General features: G+C 37.8%; 1 protein-coding gene across 1 annotated transcript; it reads left to right on the forward strand.

The window, feature by feature from the left end:
• The first annotated feature begins 476 nt into the window (after window positions 1-476).
• Window positions 477-15,514, forward strand: LOC148842245 (alpha/beta hydrolase domain-containing protein WAV2-like). Its single transcript, XM_088957556.1, has 8 exons — window positions 477-1,194; window positions 2,529-2,564; window positions 2,684-2,762; window positions 2,889-2,943; window positions 3,062-3,178; window positions 13,977-14,141; window positions 14,306-14,547; window positions 15,186-15,514. The coding sequence occupies exons 1-8, from the start codon at window positions 957-959 to the stop codon at window positions 15,208-15,210; spliced, it is 957 nt and encodes a 318-aa protein (XP_088813682.1). The 5' UTR covers window positions 477-956; the 3' UTR covers window positions 15,211-15,514.
• The last annotated feature ends 1,808 nt before the right edge of the window (window positions 15,515-17,322 follow it).

Below are 17,322 nucleotides of genomic sequence, written 5' to 3' on the forward strand. Positions count from 1 at the left end.
AAATTCTTATTTTGTTTCAGTGACATAAAGCCCTTTATTCGTCTTAAAATATAAAAACTACCCACTCCTTTATCCAATAAATCAAGAAAAATCAAATAAAGTCTTAAAATTATATCTATAAAAAAATCCTATTAATTTCATCTGAATATTGAATCCATCTAAAAATATAAAGGATCTTTTAGAGCAACCAAGAGGAGTTTGATATTATATTTAGAAAATTAATCAAATCACAAATTGTTCAAATAAATAAGAAGGGATAATTTAGGAATTTAAAAATTTTTAGACAATTGAATGAGAATCTTTTTCAAAATTAAATGACTAAACTTGACCTTTTGTCTCAAAGTGAAAATTCAGGGGGGCTTTGTTGAAAATAAAATTTTAGGGATAATTGTCACTAGGCCCCCCACACTAAAAGGGGTAATTGTAATTTACCCAAAAAATGATGCATATAGGGGCATAAATTTACTTGATTCTTTGGAAAATGAAATAGTTATGAAAGGCAAATGGTTCCAAACAAACTCCAACGGACTTGCTCAATCGATGTCACTGTTTATCGACAACCAAGTAGTAGCTCAATTGGTACGCAACTGGGCAAGTCCCATACATAATGCGGTTTCGAACCCTGCTAGTAATGGCTCTAAATCCACCTTTGAGAAGAGTGTAACATTGCTAGATAAAATTTGCGGTTCTATGTGTAGGTAGATTGAGACCACATCCCCGCCCCACAATGCCCCATTTCCTGATGATGGTACCAACATCTAGATCCGCTGGGCACATGACATATGTCGGTGTTGGAAATTTGCTTTATTATTGATTCGTTATTACCCAAAACCAAATCGAATCGAATTCCCCCACTATTTTCGCTTTGTTGACGAAACCAAAGTCGCAGTTCTCCTTTCTTTCTTTCTGCGGAGTGCGGAGAATTGTGGATAGTTTTGCAGACAGAGGAAGAAGATATGGTGTCGTATGTGAGCTTGTTGTTGTATGGAGTGGGAGGGATAGTGGTGGCGGGGATGGCACTGTTGGTGGCATTTCAAGAGAGGCTGGTCTACGTCCCGGTTTTGCCTGGTCTCACCAAGTCTTATCCAATAACACCCGCCCGTGTCCGGCTTATGTACGAGGATGTCTGGTTGACATCCTCCGATGGAGTACGACTTCATTCCTGGTTCATCAAGCTCTTCCCTGATTGCAGAGGTCACTCTCTCTCCCTCTCTCTCTCTCTCTCTCTCTCTCTCTCTCCATTTCTCGCATCTCAATCCCATTCGTTAAGTAATGTTGCTACTTTCCTCTCGAATTCTAATGCTAGATTTGTTTTTCAGTTTCGGAGAAGGAAAGGGTAATTCTAGCTAGGGTATTGGACTTTTTCATCTTTACCCATGTTTAAGGGTTTTAATTGTGTCTTTATTGCTCTTTCCGTTTTTTTTTTTCCCTTTATCGTTTTCTTGTGTCGTACAAAGGGATTGAAGCTAGGTTATGTCTAGGGCTTTTTTTCTTATTCTTCTCATTTATCTCTTTAAGTTGGATTTCACTCTTCGTGCTTTCCTTTGGAGGGTAGGGTTTTTACTGTTCTGGACTACTTGACCTTTTTAGATATTACCATCTCTATTTTCCTTTTTTTTTGTTATAAAAATTTTAACTTTCCACTTTTTGGCTAGACTTTGACCCCAATCTGTTGAGAAACTGATGTTACTGATGTGCGCTGTTTAGTGTTTAATTTCGTTTTCCCACCTATCCATATGTTTTTCTATGGTAGTGTTTTAGTAGCATAATGTAGTGATGTGGAGGAAAAGAAGTTCCACATGCTGCGGTTATGTAGCAACGTATATCTTCTTTCTTTTCTCAGTTCAATTTGTTAAGAGTTTTGTTGCCCATAAATTCCTTATGAGGTGGGATTGCACAAATGCAATTTGGCATACCCTATGCAATAGAAGTTTTTGTTGGCCGAGATTATACCATCTTGGATCACTACGCCCTTCTCTACCGGCTGCATGGTCCTAATCCTACGAGCTACTGCTTTGGCTTGTGCACACTTAGAAATGATGAACAATCTAGAAAGGACATGTAAATGATCCAGGAATCTTCCGCATGGCAGCTTAGGTTGTAGCCAAAAAGTGCGCCATGCATTCATCCTGCCACCTTCTGTTTATAGGGAATAACTCCCCTTCTATTCAGAAAAACAAAAACTTTCTACCATTTTGTAAATTAAAATTTTGAAGTTTCAACAGTTAATATCACATAAGAAAAGGTCCAGGGCATGATGGAAAAGGACAGTGGAAGCCAAAATGCATGTCTGGTCCTGGGGTATGAGGGTATGAGGGTATCTTTTATCCAACAGATAATCCGGAATAGTAGGATTTTTTGAGCAGGTAAAGTTTGCAATGCCAACCATCTCTGCATGGATGAAATAGAGAAGTTCTTAACCTTTTCTAGTGAACTTCAAATGACCTATTTAAGAAATGCTTATTTTCTACCTAGTTGAAGTGCAAAATAATATGGAATTTGATTAACACTCATTACTGTTATTGCAGGTCCAACCATTCTTTTCTTCCAAGAAAATGCTGGCAGTATCCTAATTGTGCCATTCCCTATGCCATCAAGGGTCTTCTGCTAGGTTTATTATTTGTTATATTGTATTTGTAATTAGGTATAGTTTCTTTTGGAGAACCTTTACTTTCACCTGCAGATATCGCCCACCGACTTGAAATGGTTCGTATAATGTTGCATAGGTTACAATGCAATGTGTTTATGCTTTCTTACAGAGGGTTTGTATTGTTTTTATGTTTCAATGGTTTTATCTGGTGTCTTCTTGGTGTTGCTTGGATCATGGAATTCATTTTCCATGCATATGCAACTTATTTCACTGAATGAGCAAAAAAATCTTTAAACAGATATGGAGCAAGTGATGGCTATCCTTCTCAACATGGTATTACAAAGGATGCTCAGGTTTGTTTTCCTTTTAGTGTTTCAGTCACTTCTTATCCTTCATTTTATTTTTACTGTTTAGACAGATTCAGTCTTGAATTTGATTAGTACAATTTTCTTTCTTTTTTTTTTTTGTAAGGCCGCATTGGATCATCTAGCTCAGAGAACTGACATTGACACATCTAGAATAGTTGTTTTTGGAAGGTCACTTGGGGGTGCAGTGGGAGCAGTGCTTGCTAAAAACAATCCTGATAAGGTTCTTTCATCATTTTTACTGTTTTCTGTTATCTCATCAATTGTTTCTGCTAATTATTCTTCCTTTTTTCTCCTTCCAAAATGGTAGTACCGGTATGGAATTCAATTTCATTTCAGGTATAGTTTCTCAATATAAAATTTTCCTACAAAACCCATCATTCTATCATGGTGAACTAAGGGCACTGCCACTATAGTGCAGTTCTTGGAAAATATGTACTTCTGCATATTGTACACAAGTGATAGGCAATAGCCTAGACACCAGAAAAGGAGGGGCTTGAGGAGGAAAACAGTAGCCATAGACTAGGGGGAATGACTAATATTAGGGCTGGAGTAAGGTTTAGGCTAGAATATGATTATATCTGGGTAGTTAATTTGATCCAAATACCTGAATCCACTATCTGAATATGATTTGATAAGCCAAATGGATCTGAAATTTGATTAAATTCAAGTTCCATTGTTTTTTTGAACAGCTACATTTGATTCAATCATCTTCTTTGCTTTTCACAATATTTTTACTTATTAATATTGACCAAAAAAAGTAACAAACAAAAAAATCCAGAGAGAACTTGCTCACTTGGAACAGTTTATTTAGATTTGAATTTTCAATAGAACTCCGATAAGGAGTCTTATTTATATGCAGTTGGACTTAAAATTAAAGAGAACACAATAATAAGATTAAAAACATGTGATCCTTTTTTTGACATAAAAGGGGCATAATTTTTTTCTTCAACTGAAATGTTTTAGTATATATAATAAAAATGCCTAGTTTGAGAAACCATGCATGTATTATTGTTAATTTATTGGTCCTCAATTTCTTTCTCGTTCTCTGTTCACTTGCATGTATCCTACTCTGTTTTCAACTTGTTCTAGAACAATATTTTTTATTGTTAAATTATAGGTCCTCAATTTCTTTCTCCTTGTCACTCGTACTTCCTCCAACACCTTCAAAATGCAGCAAACTACTCCTCAATTGTATAATCGGTCTTTGATGCATATTACCATCAAACAACTTTTCCTCATCATTTCACCTATTGTGGCTTCCCCTTGATTCCCATGTATATACCACTGCTAGTCTTGCTACCCATCCATTGCAACACCTCCATCTAACTATAGATCGGATGTCCTATTGCTTTAAACCCTCCCCAAATTAATTGGTCTTTCTTTTGTACATGTAAAAGAGCATTTCTCATCTTAATCAATGGCACTCTAAAGTCTAAACATCTGGGCAGCATCCTTTTCAATCTCCCATCTCTTATGTATAATCAAAGCTTGGTATTTAAGCATTGAACAGTTAGTAGGAACAATATGAACAGATTTACTTCTACAATTTGTATGTGCTTGCATGTATGCATATTTATGTATGTGTGTCTTCCTTCTTTTGAGATTAATGCGGTTGAATGCCGCTATAAATCTCCTGAGGTCCTGGATCATTCAAGAGAACATTTATCAAAAATTAGGTTTATAGAGCTTTATTTATGAATTCTGAGGCAACAAGAATTGAATGATCTTTATTTCAGGGGGCTTGGATCTCACAACAATGAACCATTCTTTAATGATGGGGTTAGCGGAGACATCTCAGAAAATCTATGATGTCTAAACCCTCTGAATACTTTTGACTATGGAATCTCAATTTACACGGGTTATGCTTCTAGCTGATGCTTTACCATCTGAGAAAAACCATTATGCTTTAGCTTCCTAAAGGAAGGATGGTTGCATAGTCAACTGAATGGATTTTGACCTGTGGACCACCTGGTAGGGCCTTTTCTTATCCTCAAAAACTCTATCATGTTTCTGCCACCAAGTACCCCAAAAGGCAAAATGCAAAATGTAAAATAGGCATCCTACATTGTTCTTGCATGAGCACTAAGGGGGGTACAATACAATCCATAGGGGGGCCTGAATACTCTAAAGAAGAGAAAAAAGAAAACCAAATAGAGAGAAGAAATTCTGTAGATTGAAGAGGTACAGTTACATTGAATAAATAGATGATTCTTAATCTCCCCATCTGCTAGACACAAGTTATAAGCCTGAGGGAAATACTTTAGGAATTCATTTTCATAGTTATAAGCCTGAGGGAAATACTTTAGGAATTCATTTTCATAGTTATAAGCCTGAGGGAAATACTTTAGGAATTCATTTTCATTTTGGAGCAGGTCGCAGGTGTTAATTTTAATGAGCTTCTTCCAGCAAAAACTTGAAGCTAAGTTGAAGATGCCATCTTCCACAAAGTATTATGTAATATTTTTTAGTCGATAGGGATTCTTCCATTTCAGAGGTGGATAAAGGTGAAAGATGTCTGATATTTCTCTTTCTGTGATATTTTATCATTGAACCGGTGGCAGAGCTATTTTTGGATTTTGCTGAAAGCTATTTTGAATTCTTTTTTTTTTCTCTCCTTCGAAGATTTTTATCATTGTATTTTGGGTTGCTCAGGGTAGCTTTGTTTGGATGGATGTTCTTTCAACACTCCTTGAGTTAGCTCATGCTATGTGTATTTGAAAACAAAGATATATTGGGAAACAAAGTGATTGGTATATATCTTCCATAATCTTGGACTTGTCATTAGCTCATGCTGAATTTGGAGGTATAAACAGAGCAGATTGTGGATCCAATCTATAGGCAATCTTGGGTCTATGTATGGAGTGCATTTGATGTTTTCTGTCTTTTTTTCTTTTGTATTGCTTTTTGCTGAAAATGTATCACCTGAGACACTGCATTTTTTTTCTGTTTTAATAATTTTTTTTTCCTTTTTACCATTAAGAAACATATACCATTGTCCCAGCATTGTGCACATAGGCTGCATTTTTTTTTTATATATTTCTGAGTGCCATATACTTAGACCTTCCTAAAGGAATCTTATGCATTTCTCATTCTGCAAGAGGTTTCTCTCTTAACCTTTAATAATCCTAACACTACCTCTTAATTTGCATGTAATCCTAAAAAACGAGTTTGCCTCATTGTCAAACCACATCCATCATATGTGTATACATTAAAGTTTACCTGTTTGCACACTACAAGATTATATAATCAAGTTTCACTTAAAAGTTGATTAGCCCAAATAAAATTTCTCATTAACCTACATATGGTAGTGGACAAACTCGAGAATTTAGTGTTTAAATAGGTTTTTGACATTCTAAATAAGTTCTATTTTAGTAAAAGGGTAAAAAATAAAAATGCCTCTTTAAGAGTTTAAGTAACCAATACATCAGAGGATTATCAAGGAGAGGCAAATTGATCTGGTATTCATTTTAGTGGTTGTGGTCTGGTCCATTTGGATAAAGCACAACCAAAGAGTGTTTCACAAGAAGGCTGGCTAGAGCAATGACTTGAGGAGAGTTTTTTGCCACTTGTTGTCCCAAATGTTGGTGTTAATAGAAATAGAAAAAAAAAAAAGAAATGAAGAAAGGACTTTGGGTTTCGAAGAGGTTTAAAGGATGATGAATCTGCTTGTGTTTTCAGAGCTCTTGTTGCCCCTAGACTCTTTGTGTTTGGACCCCCTAGGCCTGATAGAAGGATTTGGTCTCTAACCCCGATTGGTCAAGGGCAATACCTCCTAAAATAGCCGTGTTCTGTTTGGGAAGCCTTTTATGGTAAGATCAATACTGCGGAAAACTCTCAAAAGAAGAAACCTTTATGTGCTTGCCCCCAAATTGGTGCTTTATGTGAAAAAGTGAAGAGTGAGGACTGCCACCATTTGCTGATATCTTGCTCTTTTGTTGCCAATATTTGGAATTGGGTTTTATTATTATTTGGGTGCAAGTGGAACTTGCCCTCTAAAGTAACTCTGTTGTTTATTCCCTCTGCCTTTAGGAGATTGACAAAGAGAGGGAAGCTAATGTGGAAGTGTATCAGAGCAGCTAGCTTGTGGACTTTATGGGAGGAGAGGAATGTTAGAGTTTTTCAAGAAAATAAAAGAAGCCTTTCTGAAGTAAAGGAGTATATAATGACAAGGACAACTTCTTGGTTGAAATCTTTAGACTTGTTTGTGGATTGCTCTTTTGATGATTTAAGGAGAGATTGGGCAGCAATAGCATTCACACCCTCCACAAAGAACAGACTACAAGCAGAATGAAAACCCCTCCGAAGGAATGGTAAAATTGAATTTTGGCGGAAACAGTCGAGGCAATCTAGGGCCCTTGGGCATAGGAGGTATTAACAACCGAACAGAGGAGAAGAGAGGTAGGAGAAGAGAAGAGGAAGAGGAGAGAAGAGAGAGATTTGGAGTTTGCTAGTGTTGGCGGCGCCAGCTTATATATATATATATATATAGGGTGACCATAATTTAGAAGAGAAAGGACCCTTATGCCCCTACCTAAGTTACAACATAAAAAACAAAAGAAAAAATTGCTTTAATTTGTCCAAACGGACCCTAACTCAGTAGAATGCAAACATAATAAATAAAGTTAACATTTCCAATACTCCCCCTCAAGTTGGGACATGGATGTCAATCATGCCCAACTTGTCGCACAAATTATTATGCTGCATGTGTTGAAGGCCCTTGGTGAAAATGTCTGCAAGTTGTTCCTCTGAACTAACATAAGGAGTGCACACTTCTCTGCTCAAAAGTTTTTATCTAATAAAATGCTTGTCCACTTCAATATGTTTTGTTCTATCATGGAGGACTAGGTTAGCAGCAATGTTGATAGCAGCCTTATTGTCACAGTAGAGTGACATAGGTTTGTTAACTGCAAAACCCAACTCTCTTAACAAATTTTTTATCCACATCATTTCAGCAACTCCATGAGGCATGGCTCTGTATTCTGCCTCAGCATTGGATCTAGCCACCGCACTTTACTTCTTACTTCTCCAGGTGACTAGGTTTCTTCACACAAAGGTACAATACCCACTGGTAGATTTTCTGTCATCGATTGCCCCTGCCCAATCAACATCTGTATAAACCTCCACTTTTAAATGCCCATGTTTCTAGAAAAGCAAACCAACTCCTGGGAACTTTTTGAGGTATCTAAAGATTCTTCTGCAGCTTCAAAGTGAGTTGCCTTAGGATTATGCATGAACTGACTAAGAACACCCACTGTATTGGTAATATCAGGTCTAATCATAGACAAATATAAGAGTCTCCCTACAAGTCTCTGGAACTTCTTTACTTCTTTCAAACACTCCCCTTGACTGTCTCCTAGTTGATGGTTGGGTTCAATGGGTGATTTAATTGGTTTCACTCCCAACTTGCCTGTATCCTCCAATAGATCTAGTACATATTTTCTTTGGGAAATAAAGTTGCCCCTTTTTGAGCGGGCAACTTCAATTCCAAGAAAATAACGCAAGGGGCGTAGATCTTTCACCTCAAATTGAGTGGCTAGGAATTTCTTCAACTTCTATATTTCAGTTTTCCAGTCTCCTGTGATTACTATGTCATCAACATAGACAATTAAAGCTGCAATTTTCCCTTCACCTTTTTTCACAAATAAAGTATGATCTGACTGGCATTCTTTGAATCCCATTTGTTGCACTGCTAAATGAAACCTACTAAACTAGGCCCGGGGTGATTGCTTCAACCCATATAAAGATTTTTTAACTTGCACACCTTCTGCTCACTACCTTTGGCACAAAAACCTGGAGGTCGAGTCATGTAAACCTCTTCCTCTAGGTTACCATTCAAGAATGCATTCTTGATATCCAACTGATGAAGTTTCCAATCAAGGTTAGCTGCCAGTGAGAGGAGGATTCTGATTGAATTCATCTTGGCTACTAGAGCAAAGGTCTCCGCATGGTCTACTCTATACACTTGTGTAAACCCTTTGGTCAGCAATCTAGCTTTGTATCTTTTTACTGAACCATCAGCTCTATGCTTTACTGTGAAGGCATTAATTTCTTTCTGCATTACATCTGTCCATTCAAGTTTGGATAAAGCTTTTGCCACATTCTTAGGAACAGAGACACTGTCAATAGAGGAAAGGAATGCATGGTATGAAGGTGAAATATGATCATAGGACACAAAGTGAGAGATGGGATGATTAGTAATACATGACCTAACACCCTTTCTCTTAGCAATAGGAACATCAAGATCATTAACAACAGGAGGATCAATGTTAAGAGATTCAGGCATATCAATGGGAACAAGTGTGCCTGGATGATGAGGAGTACCTCTGGAGAGTCCAATGATATTGGTTGCATAGTTTCAGGTTCCATGTCTCTTTGAACTCTGCTGGCTCTTATGGCGGTGAAGAAAGACCCGAAATGGAGAAGGGTCGGGAAGAGGAGGTAATTGAACATGAGTGTGTTTTTCCTCAACCCTACTCTCCCCCTGAGGAGAAACCGAGAAGAAAGGATGACTCTCAAAGAATGATACATCCATGGAGACATAGTACTTGTGTGAAGCAGGATCATAGCAGCGGTAACCCTTTTAAGATAATGAATAACCAAGAAAAACACAAGGAGTGGCACGGGGGTCGAGTTTACCGCGAGTAGGAGACAAGTCATGAACGAAGCAATGACACCCAAAGACATGCACTGGAATGGGGGGCAACGGAGCTGTAGGAAACAAGAGTTGATGTGGGGCCTTATACTTTAGTAACCGAGATGGCATATAGTTGATGATATATGTAACACACATAACATCATCTATCCAAAAACGTTTTGGAACATTCATATGAAGTAATAAACCACGAGCTACCTCAAGTAGAGGACGATTTTTCCTTTCAGCAACACCGTTTTGTTGAGATGTCTTGGCACAAGAGCTTCGATGAAGAGATCCGCATGAAGCAAAGAACTCCGTGAGATCACCATGGAAGTACTCTTTTGCATTGTCCGACTGGAAAATGTGAATTTCAGTTTGAAATTGAGTGAAAACCATTCGTTGAAAATCTTTCGCAATCTTTGGCACTTCATCTCTAGATCACATAGGATACACCCAAGTATATCTAGAATAGTCATCGATCAAAGTAATGAAATATTTATATCCAGTCTCAGTAGGTAGAGAAATAAGGCCCCAAACATCAGAATAGATAATATGAAAAGGAAATTCAGATCTTTTATTTCTTAAAGGAAAGGAATTTCTATAATGTTTGCTCAATTGACACGTATGACACTACAATTTACTAACAAAGACTTAAACAACTTAGGAAACATAAGTTTTAAAGACTCAAACAAAAGGTGACCAAGACGATTATGCCACAAGTAGGCATGACTCTCACTAGAAGAACTTAAAGACTCTGTAGCCACAAGACCAACTTTATTCTCCAACACGTAGAGGCCATTCACCATGCTTCCTCTACCAATTGTCTCCCCCAAGGTCAAATCCTGAAACACACACAAAGAAGGAAAGGTCACTGAACAATTCAATGAATGAATAATACTGCTAATGGAAAGTAAATTGATAGGTAATTTAGGAACATGCAACACATTAGAGAGGGTACGACCAAGAGGAAGGGAGATGGTTTCTTGATCGGCTATGGTGGAATAAGACCCATCAGCCAGTCTCACCTTATCTCTCTCAGAGAGGAGGTTATATGCTTGAAATAAATTTGACTTACCAGTCATGTGGTTTGAGGCTCTAGAGTCAATTATCCAAGGGGAATCAGATGTATGAGATGACACATGGAAGGCAATGGCAGTGTTAGCCGATGTAGACGCAAAGGAGGTAGAAGGAGTAGACAGAATCCATCTGGCGAAGTGTCCTACCATATAATCCCAAGTGGTCACGAAAGGAGTTGATGATCTCTTCCTTGGGGTCAGAACCAGAGTATCTCTCTTGGGGTACTATGGGACTAGTGTCTTGAGATGTCACATTTGTTGAGTTATATTTCTTTTGACTCTGCTGAGTTGGCTTTTACTCGGATCAAACTTCTTACTCAATTCCTGAGCCTATTTTGGCTTGCCATGAAGATCCCAACATGTGTCTTCTAGTGTGCCTAGACTTTTGACAGTGAGTGCACCAAAGTTTGTCTTTGTCATCCACTTTCTTCTATGAATCTCCCTTTTTAAAAGAACCTCCAACATTTGAACTTGTACTCCCTCGGACAGCTAGTGTAATCGGTTCCCCTTCTGTACAATTCATAACACTTCTTCTTCTCTCTTCAAACTGAACTAGGGCATAAACTTCTTGGACTGAAGGTAGGTTCTTACTTCCTAAGATTTGTACCCTCATGGATTCATATGTAGGATTCAACCCCAAAAGAAAGGCAAATACCCGTTTCTGGGAAACAAATGATTTGTAGGCCTTTGCATCCTCATCGCACTTCCAATTTACATTTTGATAATGATACAGTTCCTTCCAAATTAATGTCAAGTCTGAATAGTACACTGAGAGACTCCTCTCCTTTTGCTTGAAAGTGGGGGATTCTGCTTATAATTGATATAACTTTGCATAGTATCTCTGTTCTGAATAGGTAGATTTTGCTTGTTCCCATATTTCACAAGCTGTTTCAGCCCACATAAAGGTCTTCCTTACTTGTGGCAGCACGGAAACCAAGAGCCATGACATCACCATGCTATTTTCTTGGTCCCATCTGTTATGTTCAACACTACCAATATTTGGTTCCTTGATTTTACCATTAATATACCCAATTTTTCCTCTAGCAGTAATATAAAGTTTAAGTCCCCTAGACCATTCAAGATAGTTCAGTCCATCAAAGGGGATTACAGCCATGGGGAAACTCATATCCATCCCCCCACTCATTCCATTTTGACCTCCTGAAATTCCTGAAGTTGCAGAATTCTCAGAGGACATGATTTAAACACCTTTCAGACCTTACACACGCCTTATGATCCCTACTATCACCAAACAAACAGTCCTAGAAACACCAAGGATGAAGCCCACATGCACACACTGCACTCTGGACACAATCTGACCACAAACCAGCCTAGATTGTCCAAAAAAGGCAAGATTTTAGGGTGCTCTCAGAGCTGATCTGACCTAGCAGTCACCACGACCTACAGATCTGAATTCTCAGACTTGGGATCACACGATCCATAAAAAAAAGAGGTTCGACAATTTCTCAGAAAACATTCAGCAGTCTGGAGTCATAGTTTCTTCTTGGTACACGACCAAGGAAAAGGAAAAAAAACACTAAAAAAATCTGTACCAGTCGTAGGTCTGCACTTTTTTTTTATCTCAGTTGAAGAAGACAGCAGGTTGAAGCTTGTTTGATCTGCTCACAGGCCTAGCAGAACCGTTCTGATACCATATTAAAAGCCGAACAGAGGAGAAGAGAGGATAAGAGAAGAGGAAGAGAGGAGAGGAGAGAGATTTGGAGTCTGCTGCAGTGCTGGCGGCGCCAGCTTATATTAATATATATATATAGGGCGACCATAATTAGAAGGGAAACGACCCTTATGCCCCTATTTAAGTTACAGCATTAAAAACAAAAGAAAAAACTGCTTTAATTTGTCCAAACGGACCCTAACTCTGCAGAATACAAACATAATAAATAAAGCTAACATTCCAACAGGAGGGACTCTGAGAGATAAAGACAGCAACATCCTATCTTTATTCTCAGGACCAGTGGGTGTTGGTGATTCTAGAAGGGCTGAAATACTAACAGCAATACAAGGCATACATATTGCTAGTCAACTTGGAGTGGAAAACTTGATTGTTGAGGAGGACTCCAAGGTGGTAGTGGTCTCTGGCTGACAAATCTAGAAACAATCTTTTGGGGTTACAGGGATCTTTTGAAGAAAGTTAACTGGCTGACAAGAAATATGGCAGTTAGGTTTCAGTGGGTTAGCAGATCGGCAAATGCAATGGCTAATTCTTTGGCTAAACAAGGGGTGTCAAGGGGAGACCTGTTTTGGCAACCTTATAATTGTAATTCAGGCTAGTGTGTGTTTATTTTGCATATTGCTCAGCTCCAAGGGGAGTTTACACCTTGTGCCTTCTCTTAAGCTAACTGTACACTCTTTTTTTGATTAATAAAATTGCACTCATTTATCAAAAAAAAAAAAAAAAAGAAATGAAGAAATACAGAACTAAGTTCCCATCAATTGATTCAAAACTCATGAATCAGACAAACCATACGATTTATGAATTGAATCTTAAGAATTTTCGGCAAAGGAGCCCTCTGTTGTATCGATCTGTCAAGAAAAATAGAGATATTGATAAAATAGAATTTTCAGCAAAGGATTTACTCATGAGATTTGCATCAAACCTTTGGAATTCATGATATGAATTATCATTGCAAATTGCGTTGTGAGTTATAAGAATTTGAAGGCATTGATTAGAATTTAGATCAACTATTGAAAAGATCGTCAAAAGATCTTATCTATTGTTTTTCATTCTGTCTTTATTTTTTCTATCTTTCTTGCTTTTTTTTTATAGTTAAAGTTTTGCATTACTAGCAAGATCCATTGTTGATGGTAAGTTGGTGATGAGCATAACATGATATCTATTTCTAAAACCGAGCAACCTTCGGTATTGTTGGAGCTGATAGAAAACTTTGCACATGTGTGTGCATAAGGACAGAAAAGTGGGAGCAGAAAATAATTTGTAATAGTTTCCTGAACTAGAAAATAAACCGCTACGAGGGTGCTGTTATCAGTCCTGCAAATCTGAATTTAACAAGACCCATATCCCTACGGTGTAGGGTCAGTTTTGACTTTTTGTTACTCCAAATTAAGTAGATTTTTTCATAGCATTTTTCAAGATAGTCAGTTTAAACTTTTCTTGTTAGGAAGCTCTTTAGTTTTATTTCATCCTCTCTCCAGAATTTATAACTTGATTTGTGTAATCACTTCAGATACTATTCAAAATATGGTATCTTATGAAACAACAAAAAAGAAATAATCATTCATTATTTGCACTTAGTTGAAGTTTATAATCTGTGTTTGTGATCTGTGAGCTAAAGGTTGCTGCTTTAATACTGGAGAATACATTCACATCTATCCTGGATATGGCTGGAGTTCTACTACCTTTCTTGAAGTGGTTCATTGGTGGCAGTGGTTCTAAAGGCCTCAAGGTTCTTAATTGCCTTGTACGGTCTCCATGGAGTACTATTGATATTATTGGCCAGGTAAGAATAGATGTTACTGGAAACTTTAGATCTGAAACCCATTGCTTTTTATTCTGCAAGGCTTCTGAATTGTGAGTGGATTATTTTATCCCTTTTGTGCCCATATTTTGATCTATAGATGTCCAAGTTCTATATCATGTTTGATTTAAACCTATTTACTGCAGGTCAGACAGCCAATCCTATTACTCTCAGGATTGCAAGATGAGATGGTTCCCCCATCTCACATGCAGATGCTTTATGCTAAAGCAGCTTCACATAACAAGCAGTGCATCTTTGTTGAATTTCCTACTGGTATGCATATGGACACATGGCTGGCTGGAGGTGACCATTATTGGAGAACAATTCAGCAGTTCATGGATCAAAATGTCCCTGAGAACAAGGAATGTGATTCACATCAGAATGACAGGTAATTATTCTTAACACTAGAGATCTGCTCTTATAATCTGCAATGCCAATAAGGCCCTTTAGTTTGTTTATATTTCTTGTAAATAGCATACTAAACCATTCCTTTTTTATGACATTTATAGTCTTCACATAATCTCCAAAATTGATTGGTAAATCTTCAGTAGGCCATAACTGCCTGCACCTGCCTTTTGCTGCTGTACAAGGGGCAGGGAAATTATTGTGTACTGAGTCCTGACTGATGAAAAAACTATCTATATTTCCTTCTTCATGGTTTGGACACATTTTTTAAGAATCTTTTTATGGGTTAATTCTTTTTCCTGTGTGTGTAACCATCCAGAGGTTACATTGCTTGGTATAATGGCTAAAGCCCCAGATATCTAGGGCCAACATTGATCAATGATTTTTTTTATTGCATATAACTTTCCACATTTCTGGATGGCAGCTTATTTCTCAGTAATAAAGCTTCTTTAACTGTTGCTTATCATTGAAAAATGAAAAGTTTTATAAAACTATCTAATTCTCTGTTTGATGTTCCTGATAAAGTAGGTCAGAGTTTCATAACCACCAATCTTGTTAGCATAAACACCATAATTTCATCAGTTATCCATTTTCATTCTGACTTTTGATTGCTGCTTTCAGATTAGGCAGCAAGGTGACTTTGTGAACTCTTCTGATGCCCAGTTGTAAAATTGGTCAAGCCCAGGAAAGATCGTTTTACCAGGTTTCGAAATAGCAGCAGTCGAAAGCCTTTTAGGAGTTGCTGCTATCGAATGAAAATGTGCAATTGGGTGTTCTGCAAAAATTCTTTGATGTCACAAAGTTCTGGAGATGCCAGAAAATGCAAATGTATTTTTGGTTACGTAACTGCTGTATTACTGGAGTCCCTGAACAAAATATTGAATCAATTGGACGTATCCCCTCCTACAAAATAAGATGCTGAAAATCAACCATATAATTTTACGCTTCAACTAATTTGCTTGCCCCTAGACCTCTGTGTCGATTTGGTTAAGGATTTTAAACTTGACAAAGTTATCTTTGTTTGCCTTTGACATCCCGAGTTGCTACAAAAGGTTCAAAGTATCGATATGTATCGTATTGAGAGCTTCCCCAATTACCCTTACAGAGGGTGTATTGGGGTTTTGACTGGTTCAGAAGGTGGATGGGCCTTAAACTCTTTCCTTTGAATCAGATTTGAAAAAATAAAATAAAACTACCGATACAGCCCGATATGCCTCTACTGGCGTATCAAGCCAATCCATATTTTGAACCTTACTCGCAATTCAAGGATGACTCGGAAAGAATGAAGATACCCTGTTTTTCATTTCTCTTCTTTTTGAGCAAGGTCAAGGATTCCCTGTTTTCTTTCTGAGGAAATTTTTAAGGTCCACGCAATTTGCACCAAACCTCTCAGAAGCAGCTAGCTTGGCAAGATACCCAAGACATTATCCACGAGCTGGACTCCCACACCATCAACTTACATCTTGTTTTATCCATATAAAGTTGGAATAGGATCTGCTCCTCACACAAGGGCGCCTCAGAGGCCCTTCTACCATGCATTGGAAATATTTCCCATAAATAATAACTTATAAGTATGGGAGATGTTTCCAATGCATGGTAGGATATGTGTGTGAGGCGCCCTGTGTGAGGAGCAGATCCTGTCTCTCTAAAGTTTGTCCATGTCTCCAATGTTCAATCAGGCTGCTCATAGCCAAGTCCAGATCTCCTCACGGAGAGCTTCTCACACTGACCTCACAATATGTCTTGTTCTCACATTTGTATTTATTATTCATGGGAGATATTCTCAATACAGGGTGAGATGTGGCTGTGAAGGTGGTGTGAGGAGCAGATTCCAATTCCTCAGCCGAACAGAACGAGGTCTTTTGCAAGCAAAATCTCTGTGCACACCCTAAAATCACAGGCATCCAACTGCACGTTGAGAAGTTATGGGTGTGGTGTTGTGCTAATCAATGACCCCTATTTGGGATATGGGCGCATCACCAAACACCAAAAAATCATACATGTATGAGAGATATTACCAATGTGTGGTTGGATGCAATATGCAGGGTTTTTGCTTTCAGGAGATCTTGACTCAATCCTGGCTAAGATGTATCTATCAAATGTGATGTTGGGGGGGGGGGTTGGGTATCTTTAGCCCTTGGCCTAGCTTGTACCCTGAGATTTTTCTTTAGGCTGTGTTTGGAAATGATGCAAATATGTAGAGTGTAAAACAATTCATATAAATTGCAAAATTGGGCTAGTTTTGCACGGACAAATTTACCCTCTTACCAAATAGATTACCTGTGATGAATGCAAACATGATTTTCAATAAAGCATATGCTTTTTTTTCATCAAAAGCCCACTTGAATGCAAATGTACTTTTACATCTTATTATCAATGTAAATATGCATTGGTCTATCGTTTGTCAATGCATAAATATAATATTACCAAATACACGCAAAAGCGAATCGGAGTGCAAATTTATTCTAAACCGAGATTTACACTCCATTTGTATTATTTCCAAACGCAGCCTTAGTTAATTATATTCGTCTTGTGAGACCAAAAAAAAAGAGCAACTTAGAATTTTAGAAGAGGCTTCAAATGTGGCTGAGAGCTTATAATCAGTGATTTTTGTTGGTGTGGAAGTGCATTATTCTGCATGGCTAGAGTTATCAAACGTATACAGTGGAAGATTTCATTGGCATTGTATTTGGAAGGGACAAAGGAGTGTTTTCTACAGTGGTTCACTTCATTAGGATTCATGAGGAGTAAATGCATG

Source organism: Nelumbo lutea, chromosome 8 (assembly GCF_056320005.1).
Source record: "Nelumbo lutea isolate HS-2025 chromosome 8, American lotus-T2T, whole genome shotgun sequence".
Classification (NCBI taxonomy): Eukaryota; Viridiplantae; Streptophyta; class Magnoliopsida; order Proteales; family Nelumbonaceae; genus Nelumbo; species Nelumbo lutea.

Bases quoted from the DNA above. Each gene is read 5' to 3' on its own strand.
- LOC148842245 (XM_088957556.1), top strand. From the start codon at position 957: ATGGTGTCGTATGTGAGCTTGTTGTTGTATGGAGTGGGAGGGATAGTG. The intron at 1,195-2,528 runs GTCACTCTCTCT...CTGTTATTGCAG, and splicing joins GCTCTTCCCTGATTGCAGAG to GTCCAACCATTCTTTTCTTC. The intron at 2,944-3,061 runs GTTTGTTTTCCT...TTTTTTTGTAAG, and splicing joins GTATTACAAAGGATGCTCAG to GCCGCATTGGATCATCTAGC.